The sequence below is a fragment of the Alosa alosa genome, chromosome 15 (assembly GCF_017589495.1).
Source record: "Alosa alosa isolate M-15738 ecotype Scorff River chromosome 15, AALO_Geno_1.1, whole genome shotgun sequence".
Lineage (NCBI taxonomy): Eukaryota > Metazoa > Chordata > Actinopteri > Clupeiformes > Clupeidae > Alosa > Alosa alosa.
The window spans coordinates 4,150,160-4,171,688 of NC_063203.1; the positions used below are offsets into that span (position 1 = coordinate 4,150,160).

The following is a 21,529-nucleotide window of genomic DNA, read 5'->3' on the forward strand; positions in this document are numbered from 1 at the left end:
CCCTCTTGCTTGCCTTTGTCAAGATAATACTGTTTTGAAAACAATGTCAAAGTGTTTGTGACATTGTAATGTGAAATGAGAGACACCAGTTCCTTTCCAGGGTTGTAGCGCTTGGGAAAAAAGAAAACATTCTTCAATGAGAGACATAATTTGACTTCCTACTGTCATCAACACAACACAAGTACAGTTGGACAGAAACCCTTGTATTCATGACACCTTATCAAAATCTGTATCAGGTAACAAATATGATTAGGGTCCAAGTAAAGCGATACGTGAAAGAAACATTGGCTACATGAAAGAATTTTTCTTGGACTGTCTGACAAAGTTTGTGAAAGTAACCTGCAGGAAACACTTGTGAGAACATTTGTTGGAGAATTACATGATCAAACTACAATTCTGAAGTGCTGAAACCTGCCCATCATGTGTAAGTGAGACAGGCGTGTTCATAGAATGATACTGTAGGGGTGCCTCAGCTGGACTCCACCAGTGGACCCGCATGTGCAGTCCCACCCTGACCACTGAGGAGCCAGGTCCAAAACCAGTCCCCTGGCACATTTCATTGCTACACAACAATGTGTTGTTTGTGTTTGCACACACATGCATATTTGTTTGAAGAAGTGTGTCTGTGCCTGTATTTTTTCCCTTTATTTAACCAGGGGGGTCATATCGAGACTATAGTCTCTTTTTCAAATGGTCCCTGTATGTTTTGTGTAGCCTACATGTGATATGTAAAGATGTACTCATGTTGGTTGTTCTCTGAGGCTGAGAGGCCTGCTGCTGCTGCTGTGGGTGCAGCCCGTGCTCCACTCCTGTGGGCCTCACCTCACCTCCGCCGTGCTGAAAGCTGCTCTCAGCTCAGCTGCCTCTGACTGGCCTCCCCTGAGGCCCACACCAGCGCTGAACTCAGCAGGATCACGTTGCCCCGGCAGCCGTTGAGAAGACAAGCACTGGACAATCCGCGCCACTGGCGTCAGTGTTCCTGCACTCACCAAAGACCAAACAGTGCCGTTGTTTTGGGTGGGATTTCCATCTGTTGAGTTGCGAGCCCGGAGCGTTGTCCCATACGAAAGGTCAGGGGTTTGGAAGTCTGAGGTCCGCTTATGAATCACGCTGTCACTGCTTGCCTCACACCAGTGCCTCCATGGGGGGGGTGTCGTCTGACCTAAAGCTACTGCTATTTAGTGCTCTTGGCTTCTCCGTGGGTCTGTTCTGCTCTTTGCGGTCCGTCGCATTTTGTTTTTCGTGATGCACTCAGAGGTCCAATCATTAAAGAGGAGGATTAGATAAATCTTCAACTGTCTGAACTGAATCCAGTGATGCAACTTAATGTTTACCGATTTCATTCTTTGTGCTGTAGGTCATGAAAACCACCCTTTCAGACATTTTGAGACCACCAACATGTGTGTTGTGTTAACATGTAATAGGCTTAACTAGGCTTTAAAAAATGGTAATGTGATCATAACACATATTCAGTTCAAAGCCCAAGTTTGTAAAACATATATTTTAATGAACACATGAAAAGTGGCAGTTCAAGGATATATACATAGCCTATCTAAATGGTTGATTTCTCTCCAAGCTCATGTTGTGATGCAGTTTTGGCAAGTATTATGTTTACAGTACAAAATTCCACTGGATTTTAAATGATGTCGACAAAAGTCTGCAGACTGTGTTTTTGAGATTCTGTAATTCTGCGGTAGACCCAAGGAGCTGGATTCTCACATATCCATATTACTGAAATGTCAAAATCAGAGAACAGTGGCTCAGTTATCTGTTGAGAAGCAGTTCAGACTCCTTGCTCATTTTGTCTCACAAGATCCAAGGCAAACATTTGAAGATGTCCAGAGAGTCAGGACTGTCTTGTTATTTTAGAAGTGCAATTAAAGATCAAACATAAAAGCCAATCTGTTCATAAACACAGATAATCATCTATATCCGCAACTGATAAGAAATAAAACAAATGCAATCGGCTGTCTGGAATGCCTAGAGAATGCATAGAGCCTGCGGAGGAAAAGCTTTGTGGTTTTCTGTCTCTGTTCGTTCCAGCTCTTCCACGGTTTTAATCTTTCTGGCCCATTAATGCACAGTCATTCCCCCTCGGAATTCCTCCGCAGCAGGACTGAAAGAGATGGGCAGAATTAGAGAGACCTACAGGAAGGTTTTCAAAAAAGGACTTGGGAGGACTGTGTAGATTTTAGCACAGACGGACAAAGTGAGAGAAAGAAAGGGACTGAAAAGCCTTTGATGGAAGAGACATAAAAGCAATAACATTTGGGGAACATCGGAGAGGAAAATGGAAAGAGGGGGGAAAGTGTGTGTGTGCGTGCGTATGTGTGTGTGTGCGCGTGCGTATGTGTGTGTGTGTGTGCGCGTGCGTACATGCGCTCGTGTGTGTGTGTGTGCGTGCGTACGTATGTATGTGTGTGTGTGTGTGTGTGTGTGTGTGTGTGTTTTTAAATGCCTATGTGCATAAGGCCCCTTTTTGTAACGAAACAGCATGTGTTTTCAATCCCATCCCCTGGCTGTTAGTCTGTGAGAGGCTCAGTGGGTTGCTGCGTGTCTCTTAATTACTCTACATTTGGCTCTAATAAGCATCTCCCTCTAACGATGTTTATACCTGTACAGTCGTGAAGCTCACAGGGGAGGGAGTCAGGGGTGAAACAACGCATGTCTTTATGGCACGGTTTTGATTGGTCAAGATGGAACTCATTATTAAAGCAATAACAAAACTACATACAGTAAGTCCCATGCTCCCATGCATGCACACACACACACACACACACACACACACACACACACACACACACATGCTCTTTGGCCTGGTGTGAAGCATGTAGGAATGCAGTGTGGAAGGTTGTGGTCTCTTTCTACTCTCACGTGCCAGTAAAGCACCTCATCAGTGCCTGTCTCTGCCTCTCTGCCCGGCGTTATCACAGCACTCAACACTGGACCCTGCGTCAGATATACTGTACATTTCACATACATCCAGGGGGGATACTTAAACATTTATAACTCTTGCTAGTCCTATAAATCCAGTCCAAAAATATGCATTTTGTGTGCAGACAAAGTGCACTTTCCCCTGTATTGATTTATGGATGCTGGTTGGTATTTTCGCTCCCTTGGACATATAGTTTGTCCAAAGTGGGCCCTGATCGGATTCAGGCCCATGTGCCTCCCTGAGTCATTGAGAATCTGATATACTGCATCTGAAAGGAAAGTACAGCTCTATACATAGTGCCTAGTGAGAGGGAGTGAACTCTCCCTTTTCTATTAGCTTTTCTTTTTCATTCTATGCTGAGATCTGGCAGACTTAGACAGAGTCTCTCTGGTGCAGTGGTCATATTTATTTCAGGGGGAAATTTATGAACCGTTCTGACAAAGATTAAGCTCTCACTCTCTCTTCATGCATCAAGCTATAGGGAGAACCTTGCTCAACAATTGGGCTTGTTGGGTATGTAAATCAGGAGGAATTTACAATAGCCAACAAGGGAGGTTTAAATCTGTGCATGCAATATGTGCATGGTGACCTTTGACCCTGAAACAGCAAGAACCACGTTGCTTTAAATGTGACAGACGTGATACAATTAATTGTTATTGATCTGAAGTCTGAATGGAATGGTACGAATTATATTAAAAATGACTTCCATTTTGAAGGTTGCACTGCACCATAGTATGCCATGCAATAGCTCAATAGTGAAGACGGCTCCATTGTTGGCTGTTGTGGCTATAGTGGTCAATGGTTATTTTTTTCTCTGTCAATAGCATAATGGACATTCCACTCAATGGGGACCATTTTTCATGTCGGTCAGACATGGTGACTGACTGAGACACTGAGTGAAACAGGAAACATTTAGTTACAGGGCCTCCTTGTGGCCATAATGTTCTTTAGAGGTTGGATAAGGGAACATCGCCCCCAAGTGGACACACTGTTCACTGCCTGTTCTTTAGGCATGCGAGTCAATGAATCTCCGTGTGCAACTTGACCCCATTGTGTATTAATATACTTAATTTTAGAATTAAGACCTGTGTTTTATATCTGATAATTGTGGAACACAAAAGTCTTTGTCCAACCACAGAGACATGTTGAGTGTCCTAGTGTGGACAGTCTTTATTAGACACATAATGGTATCATTATTAGAGCATCTGCAGTCTGCCAGTAGTCTGTTTGGGAGAGGGTGGTGCCAAGTATAGGATTGTCACGCATGAAAAATGGAAGACAGGGAGTGGGAATACTTGGCCAGCCCAATGTCACTCAGCTCATTTTCTAATTATGGGATGGCTTAGAACAAGTGAAGCACAGCCGTAGGCGCAGGCCAAGGTGTTTATGAGGCTGCGTCATTTTCACTAAGATTTCATTACTGCATTACATAATGCCAAGAGGACTTCTAGAGTGACTCATCAAATGAATTACAAGCACGTGCTGAACTATTACATCTTTCCTGGGCTCCCTATCCCTTATTATGAGACAGGATGTCTTTTTTAGGAAATAACACACAAGTTCAGGGGACTTACCAGTGGGTCTATACTAAAATGGAGCAGGCATATTTTTTACTGTCTTAATAATGTCATTGGTTTGTTTGAGTAACAGCATTGACTTTAATACGGTAGTGCTTTCAATAATTTTCTGTTTATTGAAAAATATTACATGGATGAATACATTGAGGTCATTCATTGGAGCTTTAAAAGAGACAAGAAATGAATCTACAAAACACACACTCACAAGAGAACCACAAAAATCAATGAAACATCAAAAATGCATTACGTAAAGAAAAACAGTTGCAGTGCATGCTAACTCTTACCAGGTACACCATCTTTCACAAGAGACAAGGGACACGTGTTCACATTTATTTACTTGGCATCCAATCTGGAAAGAAACATTCTATAAATCAGGGGTTCCCAATCTTTTTTGGCAGGTGACCCTATTTTGATGTCACAAAATGCTGGCAACCCCAATCATTCACAACATGTGAGAGAAAGCACATCTCATCTCTGCTGTAACATCCAGTTGAAAGATATATATTTCTATGTCTTAACAAGCTAATTTGTTTGTTTGACTAACTCACCTGCTTGTTTTGCTACTTTGTTTGGAACGTTGATCAAGCATTATTACCCATGATGATTAATGTGGGATGTCTAAGTTTATTATTGCACAGCTATATTGTAATGAAGGATCCGATTAGTTACTTAACTTGGACATCATGGGGGTTTTAATATTATTATTCATATATAGGCCTATTTTTATGTGGTGTCTATATATTTTAATGTAATGTACTGATCAGTTGTAAGATACCCAATCTCAGCCGACCCCATTCGAATTTCAGGCGATCCCACATGGGATCCCAACCCCCAGATTGGGAAACGATGCTGTACATCTAATCTTAACTGCCCCCAGTGTTGGATGCCCAGATTCTGAAGTGGGTGAAATTCCTTGACTGGTTGTACATCTTCAGTCAGAGTTAACAGGACAAGCCACTTTGAGGAAACCCTCTCAGCATAACGCTGATCCTGCTGTACGGATTTGATTGGCCATGATGACATGTACTGAGGCAGAGAGATGGACATGCTGCCCCCTCATCCAAGCTAAGGTTTCTGTAAGACACAGAAATGTGGCAAGACAATTGGATCATCTTACAGGACAGATAAATGCCCTCTGCACAGCAAAGGGAACAATCATTTAAGAACGCTAGTGGCCCCAGGTTGACAATTATACTGAACATACTAATATATTTTAGGTCAATAGCAGCTGAAAAGAGACGGGTGGGATTACTGGCCAGGTATGGTGGTGATGGTCACTAAATTCCTCCACAGCCACTTCTCACTCTCAGCCACCCACACAGGTGACAAGTAGGAGTCCCAGCATGTATACTGAGCTGAGCAGGTGTCACAGCTCATACAGTACATACGCTGCGCTGAGCAGGTGTCACATCATATACAGTACATACGCTGCGCTGCGCTGAGCTGGAATGCTGGCAGGATATGAGCGGGCATTTGTGTAACTGCAGCTTCACACATGCTCTCTCTCTCTCTCTCTCTCTCTCTCTCTCTCTCTCCCTCTCCCCTCCCTTCATCTGCTCTCTCGCTTCCTTGCCATCACACAATATCAGCACTGCCCATGACTAACAACTCTAACCCTCTCACTATAGCAACAATAAGACAAAAACACCATGGGCATGGTAGGCTATTGAAAGCGTCGGACAGAGCGGAATTTCATCTACATGAGGATGCCTGACAAACGCCTGAAAAGAGACAGAGAAATGGTACATATCGTGGATTAATTGACATCACCAGGTAAACATCCATGCATTTTTTTCATGTACGGAGCTAGCAGGTGATAGGTGTCACGAGACTCTAGTCAAAACAAGTCCAACTCAAGCTGTGGTTATAAAGGTGTGATGTGTGAGCTCATTTGAGAAAATGTGCAAACAATTGCCCATACACGTCGATAACTGGTTTTGGAAAAGAGAAAGACTTGCGTATGTATGTGTCAAAGTGTGTTTAAATGTGTGCCAAAGGCTAACAACTGGGGAGCAGTTGGAGCAGATCAGATTCTACCGCTCTCTCTCTCTCCCCCCCCTCTCTCTCTCTCCTTCCTTCTCTCTCTCCATCCCTCCCTCTCCCTCCAGACCCCCAGCACTAGCTAAAGTGAGCAGAGTACATAATAGACCCAATGTTAGTAGGGAGAGCTGGAGGGGGTTGTGGGCAAACAACCATCTTGCCCTTCAGTGGCTTGGAGAGGGCAGGGGGTCTGGCAGCCCTTAGCCCACACAGGCCCAGACTGTAGCCAAGCTCACGCCTCCACATCCCCCCACCACTCGCTGGGCTGCTTGGCCTGCACACAGCACACGAGCTGGCAGAGAGCAGCAGGCCTGAACATTGAGCAGAGAGGCTGAAGACAGCATGTTCTTTTGAAAAGACGTTCTGTCTTCTGTCTGAGTGTGTGTGTCTCCCTCTCTGTCTGTGTGTGTGTGTGTGTGTGTCTGTCTGTGTGTGTCTATGGCAACAGTGTCAATTGTGAGGGAGTTAGAAAACTTCACTGCCCTTCCATCTGTTTGGATATGTGATGTTTTAAGTTAGTGCTGAGACAGAAAGAATTTCTAATCAGAGACTGAGTGAATTATATATCAGCACATTTAGTGTGTATTACCAGTTGTTTCATGCATTTACCCTGACTATGTAAATACCATTTACAATAGAAAAATCATGTTACTGTTAACCCTTAAAGGAGTACCGTCACACCGGTGTGACAGGAATGTTGGGAAATTAACATTCTAAAGAATATCTGGGTTCATTGAATTCAACATAGAATTTTAGAACCTTCAATTGTTGCGGAACTTAGAATGTTCAAAAACCTACGCCTTTAAGGGTTAATCATAATGTACATTCTGTCACGGTTCAGACAGACGACCACAATTGCGTCACACCAGAAAGTTTATTAAACTTAAGGGAAAAGGGAAGTAGGGAGTGAGTGAAGGCTCCAGGGGTTCCAGGGGTTACCGGGAATAACAGGGATACAGGGGTTCCGGGGGGGGGAAACACAGACACAACAGGGCGGATGAAACGAGGCAGAAGTACAGTTCAAGGGAAATCCGAATTCGTAGTAGCAAGGCAGAAGGCTGGTCAGAGTTACCGGGATCGAAGAGTAGTCAGGAGTCGTTACGGCAGAAAGCAGGTCTGGTTTTCTGGGGCAGAAGAGTAGCCAAGATTCAGGCAGGTCCGGGGTCACAAAACACGCGTCAGCCAGAAGCGCGAGCAACCCGGTTCCAGGTGTGCGCTTTGCAGATGGTCTGACAAAGAAGAGCTGAAAGACAGGGCTTTAAATACTGGGAGAGGTTAGTGGGTAATGCAGCGCAGCTGGCAGAGTAATTAGAGCAGAGCAGAGCAGGGACAGGTGGAGCTAGATAGGCTGAGTAGAGAGAGTGGTGAGCAGAGTGGAAGATAATGGAAACCAATTAAGGTGGTAACCCGGTGGAGTGAGAGGGCTCATGACATTCTTAACTGAAGAATGACAGTCTTAACAAAAGAGGTAGTAAAGTAAGTGAACAATGCCATTTTGTAATTCAGTACTGCTTTTCTGAAAATTGTAAATGTGTAAATTATACAGTACAATAAATATGATCACTTTAATGATATTGTTGTAATGTACGAAATCTTTGATCTAAATCATAGAGCAGCCATGACTTGCTTGGCCCCTGAGGTTCTATGGAGGTTGATGGAGCTCCACGACTCTGTGTCTCTGTGCCTGATGGAAAGTAGGGTCCGGCAGAAGACTCTGGCCAGGCATGGTCAGGAACAGGGTTTGGGACAAGGGGAACCACAGTGCTGGCCTCTTCTGCCCACACCACAGTGTTCCTCCCCTCTGGACGAGCACAGTCTGCTACATGCCTCATGGAACGGCTGTCTAGAGCAGGTCAGAACCCTTCTGATCTGCGGTGTGAAGGCTGACTCCAGGTGAGGCTAAATACAGTCGCCACCACCAGACACAAATATTACCACAAAGTGACCATAAACACTTCACTTTACTGTATTGTACTGTTAACCTATGGAACCTAACATAAATATTTATAAAGGCTGATTCCAACTGGTCTCATTATAAAGTTGAATAATGTAGTAAAATCACTAGCAAAGTGCATAACCACCTTATCTACGCCTAGAGACACCCAAGGCTGGACACCCCTCCACCACGTCTCATTCCGAGGTCACCTTCCCCTGGTCAAGCTACTGCTCCAGTCAGGTCAGGTGGAGGTCAACTGCCGGGACTTCTTCAACTGCACCCCTCTACACCGCTCCTGCTGGGCCGGGCACAATGAGATAGCCCACTACCTCCTCCAGAGAGGCGCCTCTCCGGTCATGCGCTCCAGCTCGGGGCAGACACCCCTGCACCTGGCGGCCGCCAACGGCCACTCAGCCACGGCCCGGCTCCTGCTGCAGCAGGGGGCTCTCATGGAGGCCCAGGACTTCCACAGGTGGACGCCCCTACACTGGGCAGCGATTGGGGGATGGGGTGAGGTGTCAGACCTACTGCTGGATAACGGGGCAGACGTGGAGGGGGGTAAAGGTGGCGGGGCCAGTCCTCTGCAGCTGGCAGTGTGGGCAGGGAGCGAGGAGAGTGTGAAGCTCCTCTTACATCGAGGGGCGAGCGCCAACACCGCCGGTCCAAGTGGACGCACAGCCCTGCACCTGTGTGCCTGCACTGGGGACACAAAGGTGACTGGTAACAATATTGTCCACTGCACTCCCATTAAGATCGTATGTGTCATTGCTTGTGCTTCTCCCTCAGACCTTGAGTCACAACCATAGACTATATAAAATAGGTCACAACATTGACATAATAGTGTTATAAATAAAGATGATGATGGCATATAGAAGACTAAGAAGCAATAGCAGATGATGATTTTACTTCTACTTACTCTAATGCTTAATAGCACATTATTTGACTGCACTCAAACATAGTCAACCAGTCCAATAAATTCAGCATTAAACAACTTGACAGTATTCAGAGTCTCATTTCAGATTTCATTTAGCTGTGTGTACTTTTTGGTGATCCTATCTATCAACAATCCTTGAAGCCTCAGAGAATGTGTATTCAAGGACTCATTGACCTCAGTGTGTACAGTCACATTACGGTCCCAGTTTGTTTGTGTTCTGTGTTTATCTGTGAGAGGAGCCAAGTGCACATGCAGGGGAACAGATGGCAGCTGAGTGGACGAGGAGCACTAGGCAATGCTCCGTGCCTTTAGCACCATTTGATCCCTCCTCACTCTCTCTCATTTCCTGCTCTCTCTCTCTCTCTCTCTGTCTCTGTCTCTGTCTCTCTTCTCCTTATCTCTCCTCTCTTCCTCTCTCCTTCTCCAATACTCTGACCTCCAGATCCTTAAGCAGCTTCTGGCAGGGGGTGCCCTGGTGGATGTCACCGATGGCAGCCTGGCCTCGCCTCTCCACCTGGCGGCCCGCAGTGGTTCGCGGGAGGTGGTACAGCTGCTGATCTTGAGCGGTACTCCTCTAGAGAAGCGGGACCGCCTACTAATGACCCCACTGCATTGCGCGGCCCTTGGGGACAATGAGGACACCGCGCGACTGCTGCTGCACTATGGGGCCGAGGTTGATGCCACAGAAAGACTAGGCCGGACGCCACTTCATCTGGCAGCAGAGAGAGGCCACTGCAAGGTGAACTCTTCAAGAAATCTATGTGGGATGTGGATTAGTCTATGTATTTTAAGTATTTTTATGGAGACAATGTAGCCTATAGGTCTACACAAGTTTATTATTAGTATTAGCAGCTTCTGTTTTAAATGCTTATAATATCTAGCAATAACTCAAGTTACAGCTATTCATGACAAACACATATTTATGATTTCCCTAACCCCCAGGTCCTAACAGTACTCCTGGAAAGAGGTGCAGACTCCATGCTGAGAACACAGTGGCTAGAAACGGCAAAGGACATAGCCCAAGAGCATGGGCAGCTCAGAGTTTTACAAATTATCCAGGAACATCAAACTACTCCAAAAATAAACAGAAAAAACACCATTCAGACTGAGTTGTAGTTGCCTGCCTGAATTAAGACATTGGAGGAGCAATATGAGCCTATGCCTAGCCTAATCACATAGTGAATTTGAAACATAGGCCAGTTATCATCAGCCTACTAGGATACTGTTTATTATACATTTTGGCAGCTGTACCAGCTCTGACTGTAGGCTACTCATATCAAAATACACATATCTTGAATTATTTTTTTTATGAACTTGACGGTTGATTTGGAGCAATGTTAAGATGAGTGCATTTGTTCAGGTAGGCTAGAATAGGCTACGTTTATGAACAGCGCAAAATGTCATTCTGCTGTTATTCTCCTATAGTCCAGTCATTTTTTGAAAAAAGGTTGAACAAATTGCAACAGAAGAAAACTTAACTGATTTTGTATCCTCAATTTGTCCTGAGTAAGGGAAAAAAAGCCCCGATAGGGTAATCCCAATAGGGGAAAGTTTAGAAAAAGACCTAAATATACCCTATTCATGCGCCTATACAGTATTTTTCTCATGCAAATAGGGGAAAAAAATTAACCTTCACATATCACCATGGAAATTACTGGGTTGATTACTTACATCAAGACAAACAAAAAATGTATTATAGGTTTTTTGAAATTGTTTGTTAACATGGGCAAACAGGGCATAATGTAATTACGTATAGATAAATACCACAACGGAGCTAATAGTCCAGGCAAAGTTGAAGACGGACATGATAATGTCCAAATTCGACAGAAGGGTGCAGATGGGATAACTGCAGTTAGCCTCCAGAAAAGTGACTCTATTGTTGTGACATCTGGCAAAAAAGTACATGCTAGACTAATGAATATAGTTTAAGATTAATAATTAACAATGCATGCCTATGCATGGGTCATGGTTTTACCAAAGTCATAGAACAGTCATAGAATAGTCAAAACTATACATATTCTAAAAGCATATGCACTGTACATGAAATATAGCATCAATCAACTTATGTCCCATCTTCCTCCATACCATGCATAACACATACTCCTCTATTCTGTATAGGCGAATCAAGTGAACAGCTGATACATTTTGGCCTGCACTATTAAGGGAAACAAATTAAATACCATAAACTATATATTTTCTGAAAGCATATACCCTCTAGAGGAGATATAACACAATTTAAGACATTTCCCATCTTCCTCCATGCCATGCACAATACATTGCCCTCTATTCTGTAAAGGCGAATCTAGTGTAAAGTGGATACATTTTGGCCTATACTGTCCAGGGAATCAAATTAAACACCATAAACTATATATTTTATATAAGCATATACCCTCTGGATGAGATATAATACCAGTTAAGACATGTATTATCTTCCTCCATGCCTTGGACAATTTGTTTGTCAAATGTTGCAATTAGTTTTGGGTCACTATAGCCTACATTAACTATACATAATTACATTATGCCCTGTTTGCCCATGTTAACAAACAATTTCAAAAAGCTTATAATACATTTTTTGTTTGTCTTTATGTAAGTAATCAACTCAGTAATTTCCATGGTGATATGTGAAGGTTAATTTTCCCCCCCTATTTGCGTGAGAAAAATACTAGGCGCATGAATAGGGTATATTTAGGTCTTTTTCTAAACTTTCCCCTATTGGGATTCTTCGGGGCTTTTTTCCCTTACTCAGGACATATTGAGGATACAAAATCAGCTAAGTTTTCTTCTTTTGCAATTTGTTCAACGTTGACCCCTATTTTGGCTTAAAATGACTGGACTACTATGAAAGTAAATGAAACCCAACCATAAAAAGGCCTATTACATGAACGATTGAAAAATGCATGACAGAACGTGTAACCACTGCTGACTGTATTTGTGGCAAGTAAAAATAATAATAAATAAATAAATAATTAAAAAAAAAACCCTTTGCGGCTGTTTTCCATAGACTGTAGCCTAAAAAATATATTCTTTTCCGTTATCACAATGTGCGCACGTACAGGTGTTACGTCACCCATGAGCTGTGTTCGCTTCCTGCTTCTGCCACAAGCGACTTGTGTTTGATGGCCAGCGAACGTCGGACCGAAGATGGCTACTGGTCCCCCGTCTTCAGTGACCACTACATCTAACGTTAACGTTACCGTTACTAATAATGATGGGATACTTATTGGCGATAAAGTCTACTCCGAAGTTTGCCTTACTATCGATAATTCTCTCATACCAGAGGAGAGGCTCTCTCCCACACCCTCAATGCTGGATGGCCTGGACTTGCATACTGAGACAGATCTGCGGATTTTGGGCTGTGAAGTCTTACAATCCGCTGGCATCCTTTTACGATTGCCACAGGTAACTGACATGTTATTTTCATACTGTGCTTCCACCAGTGTTAATGTGTTCTGGATACCCAGTTATGTGTCATGTAACTGTTATTTGTTTTCATCATTTGCTTTTCTAGTCTGTGCTCTAACCTCTAACGTTGGGTATGTTGTTGCTAGCAATATTGCTAGCCATGCTAGTTATATGCCAGATAACGTTAGCGAGTGGGAACGAATCGATACCAGCTATGACTAGTATTTGCTGTTACCCAAATATAACATTCTCTGTTAAATTACGTATAGGTCATCTTTAACTGCAGCTAATCATATAAAACTTGGATGTAGTTTGACATGTGTCGTATTTATGGTGTTGATTCTTCAAAAAACAAAATGGCTGACCCTCGTCGTGAAGCTACATGATGCAAGCGATTTATTCTAACCATTTAACATTATATGTAATTTCTGTCTGTTCTGTAGGTGGCCATGGCAACCGGACAAGTCCTTTTTCATAGATTTTTCTACTCCAAGTCATTCGTCAAACACAGTTTCGAGGTAAGTTAAAGTCACCTAGGCACCTTTTTTGACGGCTAACTTAGCTAACCAACGTTAGGTAAGCCGAGTGCTACATGCGTAACAACAACGTTCTGTCTGGGCAGCCATATTGTACCAGAGACTTTTTTAGCTTGCTAGCTTCCTAGGCTTACTAGAAAGCGAATCATGATGTAACTTACCGTAGTGTGTGTATGTGCCTCGTGTTGTAAGTTGACAGACTGAGCAGACAGGCAGCTGTACATGAGCTCATGTCAGCAGGCGTAGTTACGTTATACAATGTTATTTTGGTTTGTGTAGAGCAATTTAATTCACTGCTAAAGTTAAATGAATGAAAATGCATTCTTGAGTACAAGTGTTCCCACTGAAATTACTGTGTTTATTGTCTTCAATCCTTTTAGATCGTTGCCATGGCCTGTATCAATTTGGCCTCAAAAATTGAAGAAGCCCCCAGACGCGTAAGAGATGTGATCAATGTCTTTCATCATCTAAGACAGATAAGGGGCAAAAGGTAAGCATCGCTTATGGATCTTTTCTGTGTTTTTTAAAGAAACAGTTCTCTGTGTTCTGTCTATTGTGCCAAAATATTCCATCCAGACAGTCTTTCTGTTTAATACTGTCAACACTCATCATTTAGTCTAAATGCTATTTTGAATAGATAATTGTAAATGTGTGCACAAGTCTGTATGGTGATGATGAAATGTCTTAATTTCAGTGCTCTTCTGTTTTGACTCATGTACTCTAAACCATTTTAAAACTTTTCAGTTTCCTCATCAGTCATAATTGGTATTAACAGCAAGTTAGTCTGCCGCTTACTCCATCAAGTGAAATGCGTCCAAAATGTTTACAAGCCTGCATTTACTTGTTTTGGCATATTATTTTTTTGTGTGAAGGCAGAAACCCTGCCTTTGTTATAACACAGAATTGGAAAGAATTGTGTTCATATATAAATCGGTACCATGGTATTAACTTGAATTCTCTTTTCCCTTGCAACCAACTAACAGCGACCAGCTACATTTACCAAAGCCTGGGTGATGTGGAATGGTACGTAGAGATGAAGCTGTCGGCATGGCAACAGTGAGCGAGGTGTCGCTTCCCCCCCCCTCCGCTGGGAGAAGCCAGTGGTCTGTGTGCGGTCACTGGGATTCGGGGACGACAGGTTGGCCGCTGGTCCGGGGCGTCTGGGAGACTCCTGTATTTCAGTTTATGCTTAATGTCTCTGCTAACACTAGGTGATAGCATTCATTTAAAACAAACAAACAAACAAACAAAAACTCACACATCATGGCTTTTACAGAAATATCATTTGCACATTTGAAAAATGTTTGCACTGTCATATCAAGCATTAGTTCTCACTGTGCTTATTGATATGTTTATTACAAGTGACTTGCAGAGTACCCTGTTCCCGCAAGATATGCAAGGATGTTGCATTTGCCCACTTAAATCTTGAATTGAGTATGTTTGTATCTGCACAGAGCTCACATTAAGCAAAGTAAACAAGTTTAAATAATAGGAGTTGTATAGTTGTTTAAATAGTACATCAGTAGGCTGTGGTTTAGTTGATGCTATGGAATGCATGTGTATTTTCTTGTGAAGGTTAATGTCAAGGTTAACCAGATATAGGTCTGAAAGCAGGACATGTATGTTATTTTTGAGGTTCCAAAGTGAGAAGCTGTTAAGATTGAGTTTTATTACCACAAAAGAAATTTCAGTTTTCAGAGGTTTCATAATTAGTATTTTTAGCGATTATATTAGCCTAGGTGAATTGACATGGATTATCACCTCTTTAAGAGCATATCTGGGTGCTGTTATGGGATGGTTATGTACTGTAGAATGACTGGTATGTCAGTTCCATGGTATAAGAAGGCTGAGAAAGTGGTAGTTTTTAGCCCAGTACTTTTTTTTGTAACATTAGAAAGTAATTATATAGAAGCACACTTTCAGAGTGTATACAGTTTTAACTAATGCCTGTAGTAATCAGCAGGATCGTTATGGTCTGTAAATACGGAAGCAGTCTTGAATACCCAAATCACTGATGTAGGAAGCTCCATACACGTTCTGTACAATTTTAATCTGAAATGTATGAACACACAAATAGTATATTAGGTTGTGCTATTGTTATTGTTTTTTTGTGGCTAGTAGCCTGTGGCATTTCACGGTTAGCACTGGGTTGTTCATGTGCGCATGTGATGTTGAGAGCAAATGATTGAATATGCTGTCCTGTGTATGAGTGAAGTGGTGCAAACTATGTTCCTCTGTTGTATTTAAAGTTGTCGCTATGATGAAACCTCATCTGGTCATGTCATATTTGAAGGGTAATTTCTGCTGTGTGCAGGAGTTAATGAGTGTGTGGCCTCATGTGCACAGTTGATAAAAACAGTGCACTTTGTGGTTGTGTAATGATGTTTCTGTTGAAGCTATGATAAAGTGACAGTGGAGCACCTGGTTACCTCAATACGTGTAGCAAGACTGAAAGTTTTACTGAAGTTACAGGAGTCAATGAAACTGGACCTGTTGCCTTTAGTTGGTTGGAAGGGAAAACAGTTTAGATGAATGAACAGAAGGGCACTTCACTTGTCTTTGTTCCTTTTTTCCTTTTGTTCTTTTGATTTGTCTGGGAAAATCTTTTCATTTCTCATTTCCTTTATGAATCAGAAGCGCAAGCCCATTGGTTCTTGATCAGAACTACATTAACACCAAAAACCAAGTCATTAAAGCCGAGCGGCGGATCCTAAAGGAGCTGGGCTTCTGTGTGCACGTCAAGCATCCACACAAGGTGAGTAATGTACCACCCTCACAGACAAGCAGCCCAGTATGGATGGAAGCTCTTATACCTAGTAAGATGTTTAAAAACCACAGTCCACAGACACAGTAGTCTGTTAGAGGGAAAAAAAACATCTGTGAATTTGTAACCAAGTTCCCCCACACATAGTGTTCCGTGCACTAGAGGATATGCATGAACCTGTTGTGGTTTCTCAATCTCTTTCAGATTATCGTCATGTACCTCCAAGTCCTTGAATGTGAGAAGAACCGAACGCTGGTCCAGACTGCCTGGTAAGTTTGCGGTCTCCAATATGCAGCTGTGTGTAGATGGCCAGATGGCTAACCTGCTAAATGACTGTTTGCCTGGATTCTGCGTAAGCTTCCTGTTTTTTTTCGCCAACTCAAAAGTTATCTTTGCGTAACACTTGTGTGTCTCTCTCCTTTTTAAAGAGAAATGGTTTGAATCTTTATTTTCAGTTAGTTTCCATATATGGAGATCTCAGTTTAACTTTGTACTTTTTCTCTACTCTTTGATTAAAGGGTAGTCCATGATGGTAAGTCTCATAAAGAACCTCTGAGCTCTGCTCCTCCAACCACACTGACCTCAGGAATCTCCCCCCTCATTGGCTGCCCCTTTCGAGACAGCCAATCCAGTGCGAGCTCTCTACCCGAGATTCACTGAAGGGGGCCTTTTCCATCTGGCAACATCATCTTGTTTTCTTGGGGGTGTCCAAAGGATTTGTATTTTTTGTTTTTGCTTCCCAATTGTACTTATCTTCTGAAGTACAGTAGATGTCTAGACTGTATTCTAGCATTCTATCAGCAGTTGTTTATTTATAACAATTTAGCTGTAAGTTAGAATGTTCCATACATTAGAAGTGTCAGGTTTGTCTTGCACTTACATTTTTTTCTAGAAGAATTCTGATGTCTTACTGTAACGTCATACTTATCCCAAACTCATATGGTCTTCAGGCATGTGTCTTACAGGACGGCTCCTGTCTCCATGGACCTGTTGTGACGTCGCCTTTCCCTGAAAAACTGACCTTTAGCTTGACCGTCATTGTAGAGTGTTAGAGGTTGTCTGTAACTGAAGGTCAGGAGGAGTTAATAGTTAACGGAGTCTTTCAGTTCAGTCACACGGTCACATGGACTCATCAATACTAATACTTCCATGTGAAGTAGACGGGCCTCAGTTTTGAGGGGCAGCAGCACATTTATCATTTTCTTTCTGTTGCCTCCCCATCACCCTGCTGTCTGTTCGTCTGTGTGTGTCCGTCTGCCTGTCTTAGTCTTAATTTAGTCCATATCCTTTTCCATTTTAACCTACCAAAATGCCTCCATTTTGTTTAGCCTCCAGATGACGTAATCATTAATCAGTGCAGTATGTAGTGGCCTTCAGCTCTTCTGAGTCTATAGCCATATGAGTCATTACTAACCAGGCTGGCTCTGTAACTAGGGAAACCCTTTGTGCCCGGTACTGTGGCCATGCCCTGAGCAAAGCCTCGCTTCAGCTCATCCCTCCCCTCCCCAGGGGCCTGTTGTTCAACACACTGGATTTGACCTGCATGCCATTCTCGCAATGCAAGCAAATATCACCTTGGCGCCCCATCCTCCCCCATATACCCTTGGACCTCCATTCAGCTTCATGTACATGAGACCTAAGCATTGCTGATGCAGACCTTGAACTCTCCCAGACCATGAGCACAGTAAGGCGCCCATGGCCTCTTTTAGATGCTTGCATATTTTTTGGGGATTGGTCAGCTATCAATTGCATGTGCAAATGGGGTCCTATTTTTGGCATGTACAGGTGTTTTAGCAACCTTCTTTTGAGTTCCTCCTTCATTCCTTTTTGTTTATTCTGTTAGTTTGCTGAATGTCTTACTCTTTGTCAGAGGACACCCTGTAGCTTGTCTGTGTAAACACACTGGTTCAGAGAGCTTAATGTGTACATGCCTACATCTGTTCTGCATGGAAGTACCCTGGACAGAGAGCTAAGAGAGGGGAAAAAGGACAAAGCTAATCTTGAATCTCCATAAATGTGGCTAAATTGACTGCATTCAACATTTGTTTTCAAACTGGTTTCCTTTTTCTTCATGAGGGAGGGAGGGGGTCAGCGTGTAGGTGTGCAAGAGGAAGCTGCAGTGTTGCTCTCTCCATTTTGTCTTTCAGGAACTACATGAATGATTCTTTGCGGACAAATGTGTTTGTGAGGTTTCAAGCCGAGACCATCGCCTGTGCCTGTATTTACCTCGCTGCCAGAGCCCTGCAGGTACAGTAAGACCACTAATATGAACACCACCACCATCATCCCAGACCAAAGCACATCTGTCCACAACCATGTGTCTCCAGCACAACCATGTATCTCCAATGGTGTTGTGCCAACATGGCTTGCTTAACATCTCCCTTTTGTTCTGTCAGATTGCTCTGCCGTCTAGACCACACTGGTACCTGCTCTTTGGAGCTACAGAAGAGGAGATTAAAGAGATTTGTATCACCACACTGAAGCTGTACACAAGGAAGAAGGTGACTTGCACTTTCTCCCCACGCAGAGCTGAGATTTCCCATCTTTTTGTTTGCAGTTGAACTTTGGCCAGCTGGATGGTCACAGTGGATTGTTCCTAAGATATCCATACTTGGAATGACTTCTTGTGCTGGGAAATATGTTGTTTTGTTTGTTTTTGGCTTTTTTGTTTTGGTGACCAAGTGGTCTGATAATGTGTCTCATGTTCCAGCCAAACTATGATCTGCTGGACAAGGAGGTGGAGAAGAGGAAGGTGGCGCTACAGGAGGCCAAGCTGAAGGCCAAAGGCCTGAACCCTGACGGCACCCCAGCCCTCTCCACCCTGGGCGGCTTCTCTCCAGGCTCTAAGCCAGGTGAGTCCCAACCACACCCAAAACTGGCCCTCCCCCTACATTGCTAGCCATCTGGCCGCATAGTGGTCAGATACCAGTAGGAATGAAGTTGGATTTGAACTCTTTTGCTCCCCATATGGCAGGATCCCCCAGGGAGGTGAAGGCCGAGGAGAAGTCCCCGAACGGCCAGACGCTGAAGCCTGTGAAGAAGGAGGCAGAGGAGCGGGCACAGAGCTCCAAGAGCCCACACAACGGGTAAGCCTCTCGCCAGCTCTGCTCACACGCTAGGCTGACACGCCGTGATACACGAGCCATCAACAAGTGTTGACTTGCTCCATTGTGTTTCAGTCTCAGGAAAGAAGGCAAGCCGAGCCACAACAGCAGAAGTGGCAGCCACTCACGGTCCAGGACAAGGTCACGTTCCAGATCACGTTCTCCCAGAAGACAGTATGTCATATCTGTCCTTTTTCTGTAATAAAGTAGACTTTTTTTTTAATGATGCACAAACTGTTACACTACTGTTGTTCTTTTAGACCAGTTTAAATACTGGTTCATTTTCCCAATTTTATGAACATCTTGCGAGGAATAAATTGAGAATGGATATGGTGTTTTAAACACTAAATTTGGATTAAATTATAGTAACCATGGTACAATTCTCCTGTGTTGACTGGTGGTCTATCTAACCCTCCTGTTGTTTGTGTCTTAGTTATAACAACAGACGCAGCCGCTCAGGGACCTTCAGCTCGCGCTCACGGAGCCGCTCCCACAGCCGCAGCCCGTCTCCACGGCGACATCAGAACCACGGCATCCCGCTGTCGCCCCTGCTGCCGCACCTGAAGGCCAAGCAGCGCGAGAGCGGCGAGTCCAAGTCGGCCGGCCGCCACACGCACAAGAGGAAGCGCTCGCGCAGCCGCTCCAACAGCAAGCCCCGCGAGCGAGAGCGGGAGAGAGAGCGGGAGCGGGAGCGCCTCTCCTCCTCGGACCCCAAGAAGCACAAGCACGAGCGCAGCAGCGGGGGCGGCAGCCACCACCGGGAGCGACGGGAGCGATCGCGCTCCTACGAGCGCTCGCACAAGAGCAAACACCATCACAGCGGCAGCAGCAGCAGCCACTCGGGCCACAGCCGCCACAGACGATGAGCAAGGGGGGGAGGGCGACCCGACACCCTGTCAAACCCCTCCCGTTTCTCTACCCCTCCCCTGACCTCCCTCAGTCTCTTCTTTCTGTCCTCTTTTCCTCTTTTCTGTTCTGTCTATCTGTCTTTCACAAGCCCTGTTCAGTTTCATGTAGTGCTGTGGACTGGAAGGAAAAAAATCATACAGTTGTATAGTTGGTCAAATGCCAATGTATTATGGTGAGAGCTTTGATTTTTAAAAAGCAGAATGTTTGTTTTTGTTAGGGAGGGGAAGGGAAGAGAAGTTCACCATTGAAGAAATATTCAGGAAAGACATCAAGACTTTGCACAGTTCAAAAGAGGAATACCAGGTCCACTCAACCTTTTTTGTTTGTTTATTTTTTTTTTGGACTGACGTGTGTATATTTATAATACATACATATATACAGTTGTACAAATGCAAAAATGGTATTTCTCTAGAAATAGACTTTTTTTTCTGAACATCTGGATGCAGACTTTTAATATAATTTGAGTTTTTTGTGTTTTGGATCGTGGTTTAAAAAAATACAAAAAAACACTGGTTTTTAGTCTGCATGTGTTTGTCTGATTTTTACTTAATAAAAATGTGATCTAATTCTCAGTTCTTGATTCATTTTCCTTCATTTTTTTTTATTCTGAATTTTTAATCTTGTGTGTTTAGTCAGATTATCAAGTAGTCAGATTTGCTCGTGGTACCCATGTTTCTTCAAACGTGATGAGTGAAATCAATCTTTAACTTTAATTTTTTGAGGAATCTCATGGACCTATGAAACAAATGACTGATCATTCATGTTTCTAGGTGTATGATGCATCCCATATTCATCTAGCATTAATCCAAAATGAACTGGAGTGGTAGGGAAAGGATGGTAGATGTATTTATCAAGCTCATCAGATCAGTTGCCTACATATCGAGCTGATGGGAACCACCACAGATACATTCCAAGCCCAAGCCTGTTTCTAGAAGCGCCGTTTCCTGAGAGACTGAGGATGTGAACAACAGAAGGACCACTGACCACCATGGCTAACTGTGGGTTCATTGCAATTCAAATGTACTTTATCTGTGCACAAGTTGTGCTGCCTGATTTTGTCACCTAAATGTGTGGAAGCTGTGTAAATATCAGACAGTTGTGTGATGACTGAAGTAATACAGCCAATATGCCAGTAGAGGTCACTGAACTACTACACATGGGTGCATTGGACATTGTCTCTATACCAACTGGGGGTTGAAAATTGGTATTTGAATGACCATAGCACGTATTTTGAATTTGAACAATGGCTTATGGTTTACTAAGTTTGTGTAACATCAAGTCCTACTGGGATCCTACCTAAATCCTACTTTCTAAAAATGTCTTAGTAGCGTTTTACTCACAAGTATGCAATGATAACATGTATTGCACAACGTTTAACCCTCATAGAAGCAG

General features: G+C 43.4%; 2 protein-coding genes across 4 annotated transcripts; both read left to right on the plus strand.

Moving 5' to 3' along the window:
- Positions 1-6,102: 6,102 nt before the first annotated feature.
- ankrd67 (ankyrin repeat domain 67) lies at positions 6,103-10,902 on the plus strand. The gene is made up of 5 exons (XM_048264832.1): positions 6,103-6,285; positions 8,164-8,445; positions 8,649-9,201; positions 9,865-10,161; positions 10,365-10,902. Exons 2-5 carry the CDS (start codon positions 8,171-8,173, stop codon positions 10,536-10,538), a joined length of 1,299 nt encoding a protein of 432 aa, XP_048120789.1. The 5' UTR covers positions 6,103-6,285; positions 8,164-8,170; the 3' UTR covers positions 10,539-10,902.
- A 1,577-nt stretch (positions 10,903-12,479) lies between these two features.
- ccnl1a (cyclin L1a) lies at positions 12,480-20,709 on the plus strand. 3 transcript variants are annotated; one of them, XM_048264113.1, is made up of 11 exons: positions 12,500-12,821; positions 13,268-13,342; positions 13,741-13,850; positions 15,995-16,115; positions 16,329-16,393; positions 18,272-18,371; positions 18,521-18,625; positions 18,835-18,976; positions 19,099-19,210; positions 19,304-19,402; positions 19,662-20,709. In XM_048264113.1, exons 1-11 carry the CDS (start codon positions 12,564-12,566, stop codon positions 20,092-20,094), a joined length of 1,620 nt encoding a protein of 539 aa, XP_048120070.1. In that variant the 5' UTR covers positions 12,500-12,563; the 3' UTR covers positions 20,095-20,709. The 3 variants fall into 3 exon arrangements, with proteins under 3 accessions (XP_048120072.1, XP_048120071.1, XP_048120070.1); XM_048264115.1 differs by lacking the exons at positions 18,521-18,625; positions 18,835-18,976; positions 19,099-19,210; positions 19,304-19,402; positions 19,662-20,709 and adding an exon at positions 16,643-16,656 and having other exon boundaries at positions 12,480-12,821; XM_048264114.1 differs by lacking the exons at positions 18,272-18,371; positions 18,521-18,625; positions 18,835-18,976; ... (1 more) ...; positions 19,304-19,402; positions 19,662-20,709 and adding an exon at positions 16,643-18,209 and having other exon boundaries at positions 12,482-12,821.
- The last annotated feature ends 820 nt before the right edge of the window (positions 20,710-21,529 follow it).

Coding starts and splice junctions, on each gene's coding strand:
- ccnl1a (XM_048264113.1), top strand. CDS start 12,564: ATGGCTACTGGTCCCCCGTCTTCAGTGACCACTACATCTAACGTTAAC. Junction 18,372..18,520: donor TCGCTGCCAGAGCCCTGCAG/GTACAGTAAGAC, acceptor TTGTTCTGTCAG/ATTGCTCTGCCGTCTAGACC. Junction 18,626..18,834: donor AGCTGTACACAAGGAAGAAG/GTGACTTGCACT, acceptor CTCATGTTCCAG/CCAAACTATGATCTGCTGGA.
- ankrd67 (XM_048264832.1), top strand. CDS start 8,171: ATGACTTGCTTGGCCCCTGAGGTTCTATGGAGGTTGATGGAGCTCCAC. Junction 8,446..8,648: donor GGTGTGAAGGCTGACTCCAG/GTGAGGCTAAAT, acceptor ATCTACGCCTAG/AGACACCCAAGGCTGGACAC. Junction 10,162..10,364: donor CAGAGAGAGGCCACTGCAAG/GTGAACTCTTCA, acceptor CCTAACCCCCAG/GTCCTAACAGTACTCCTGGA.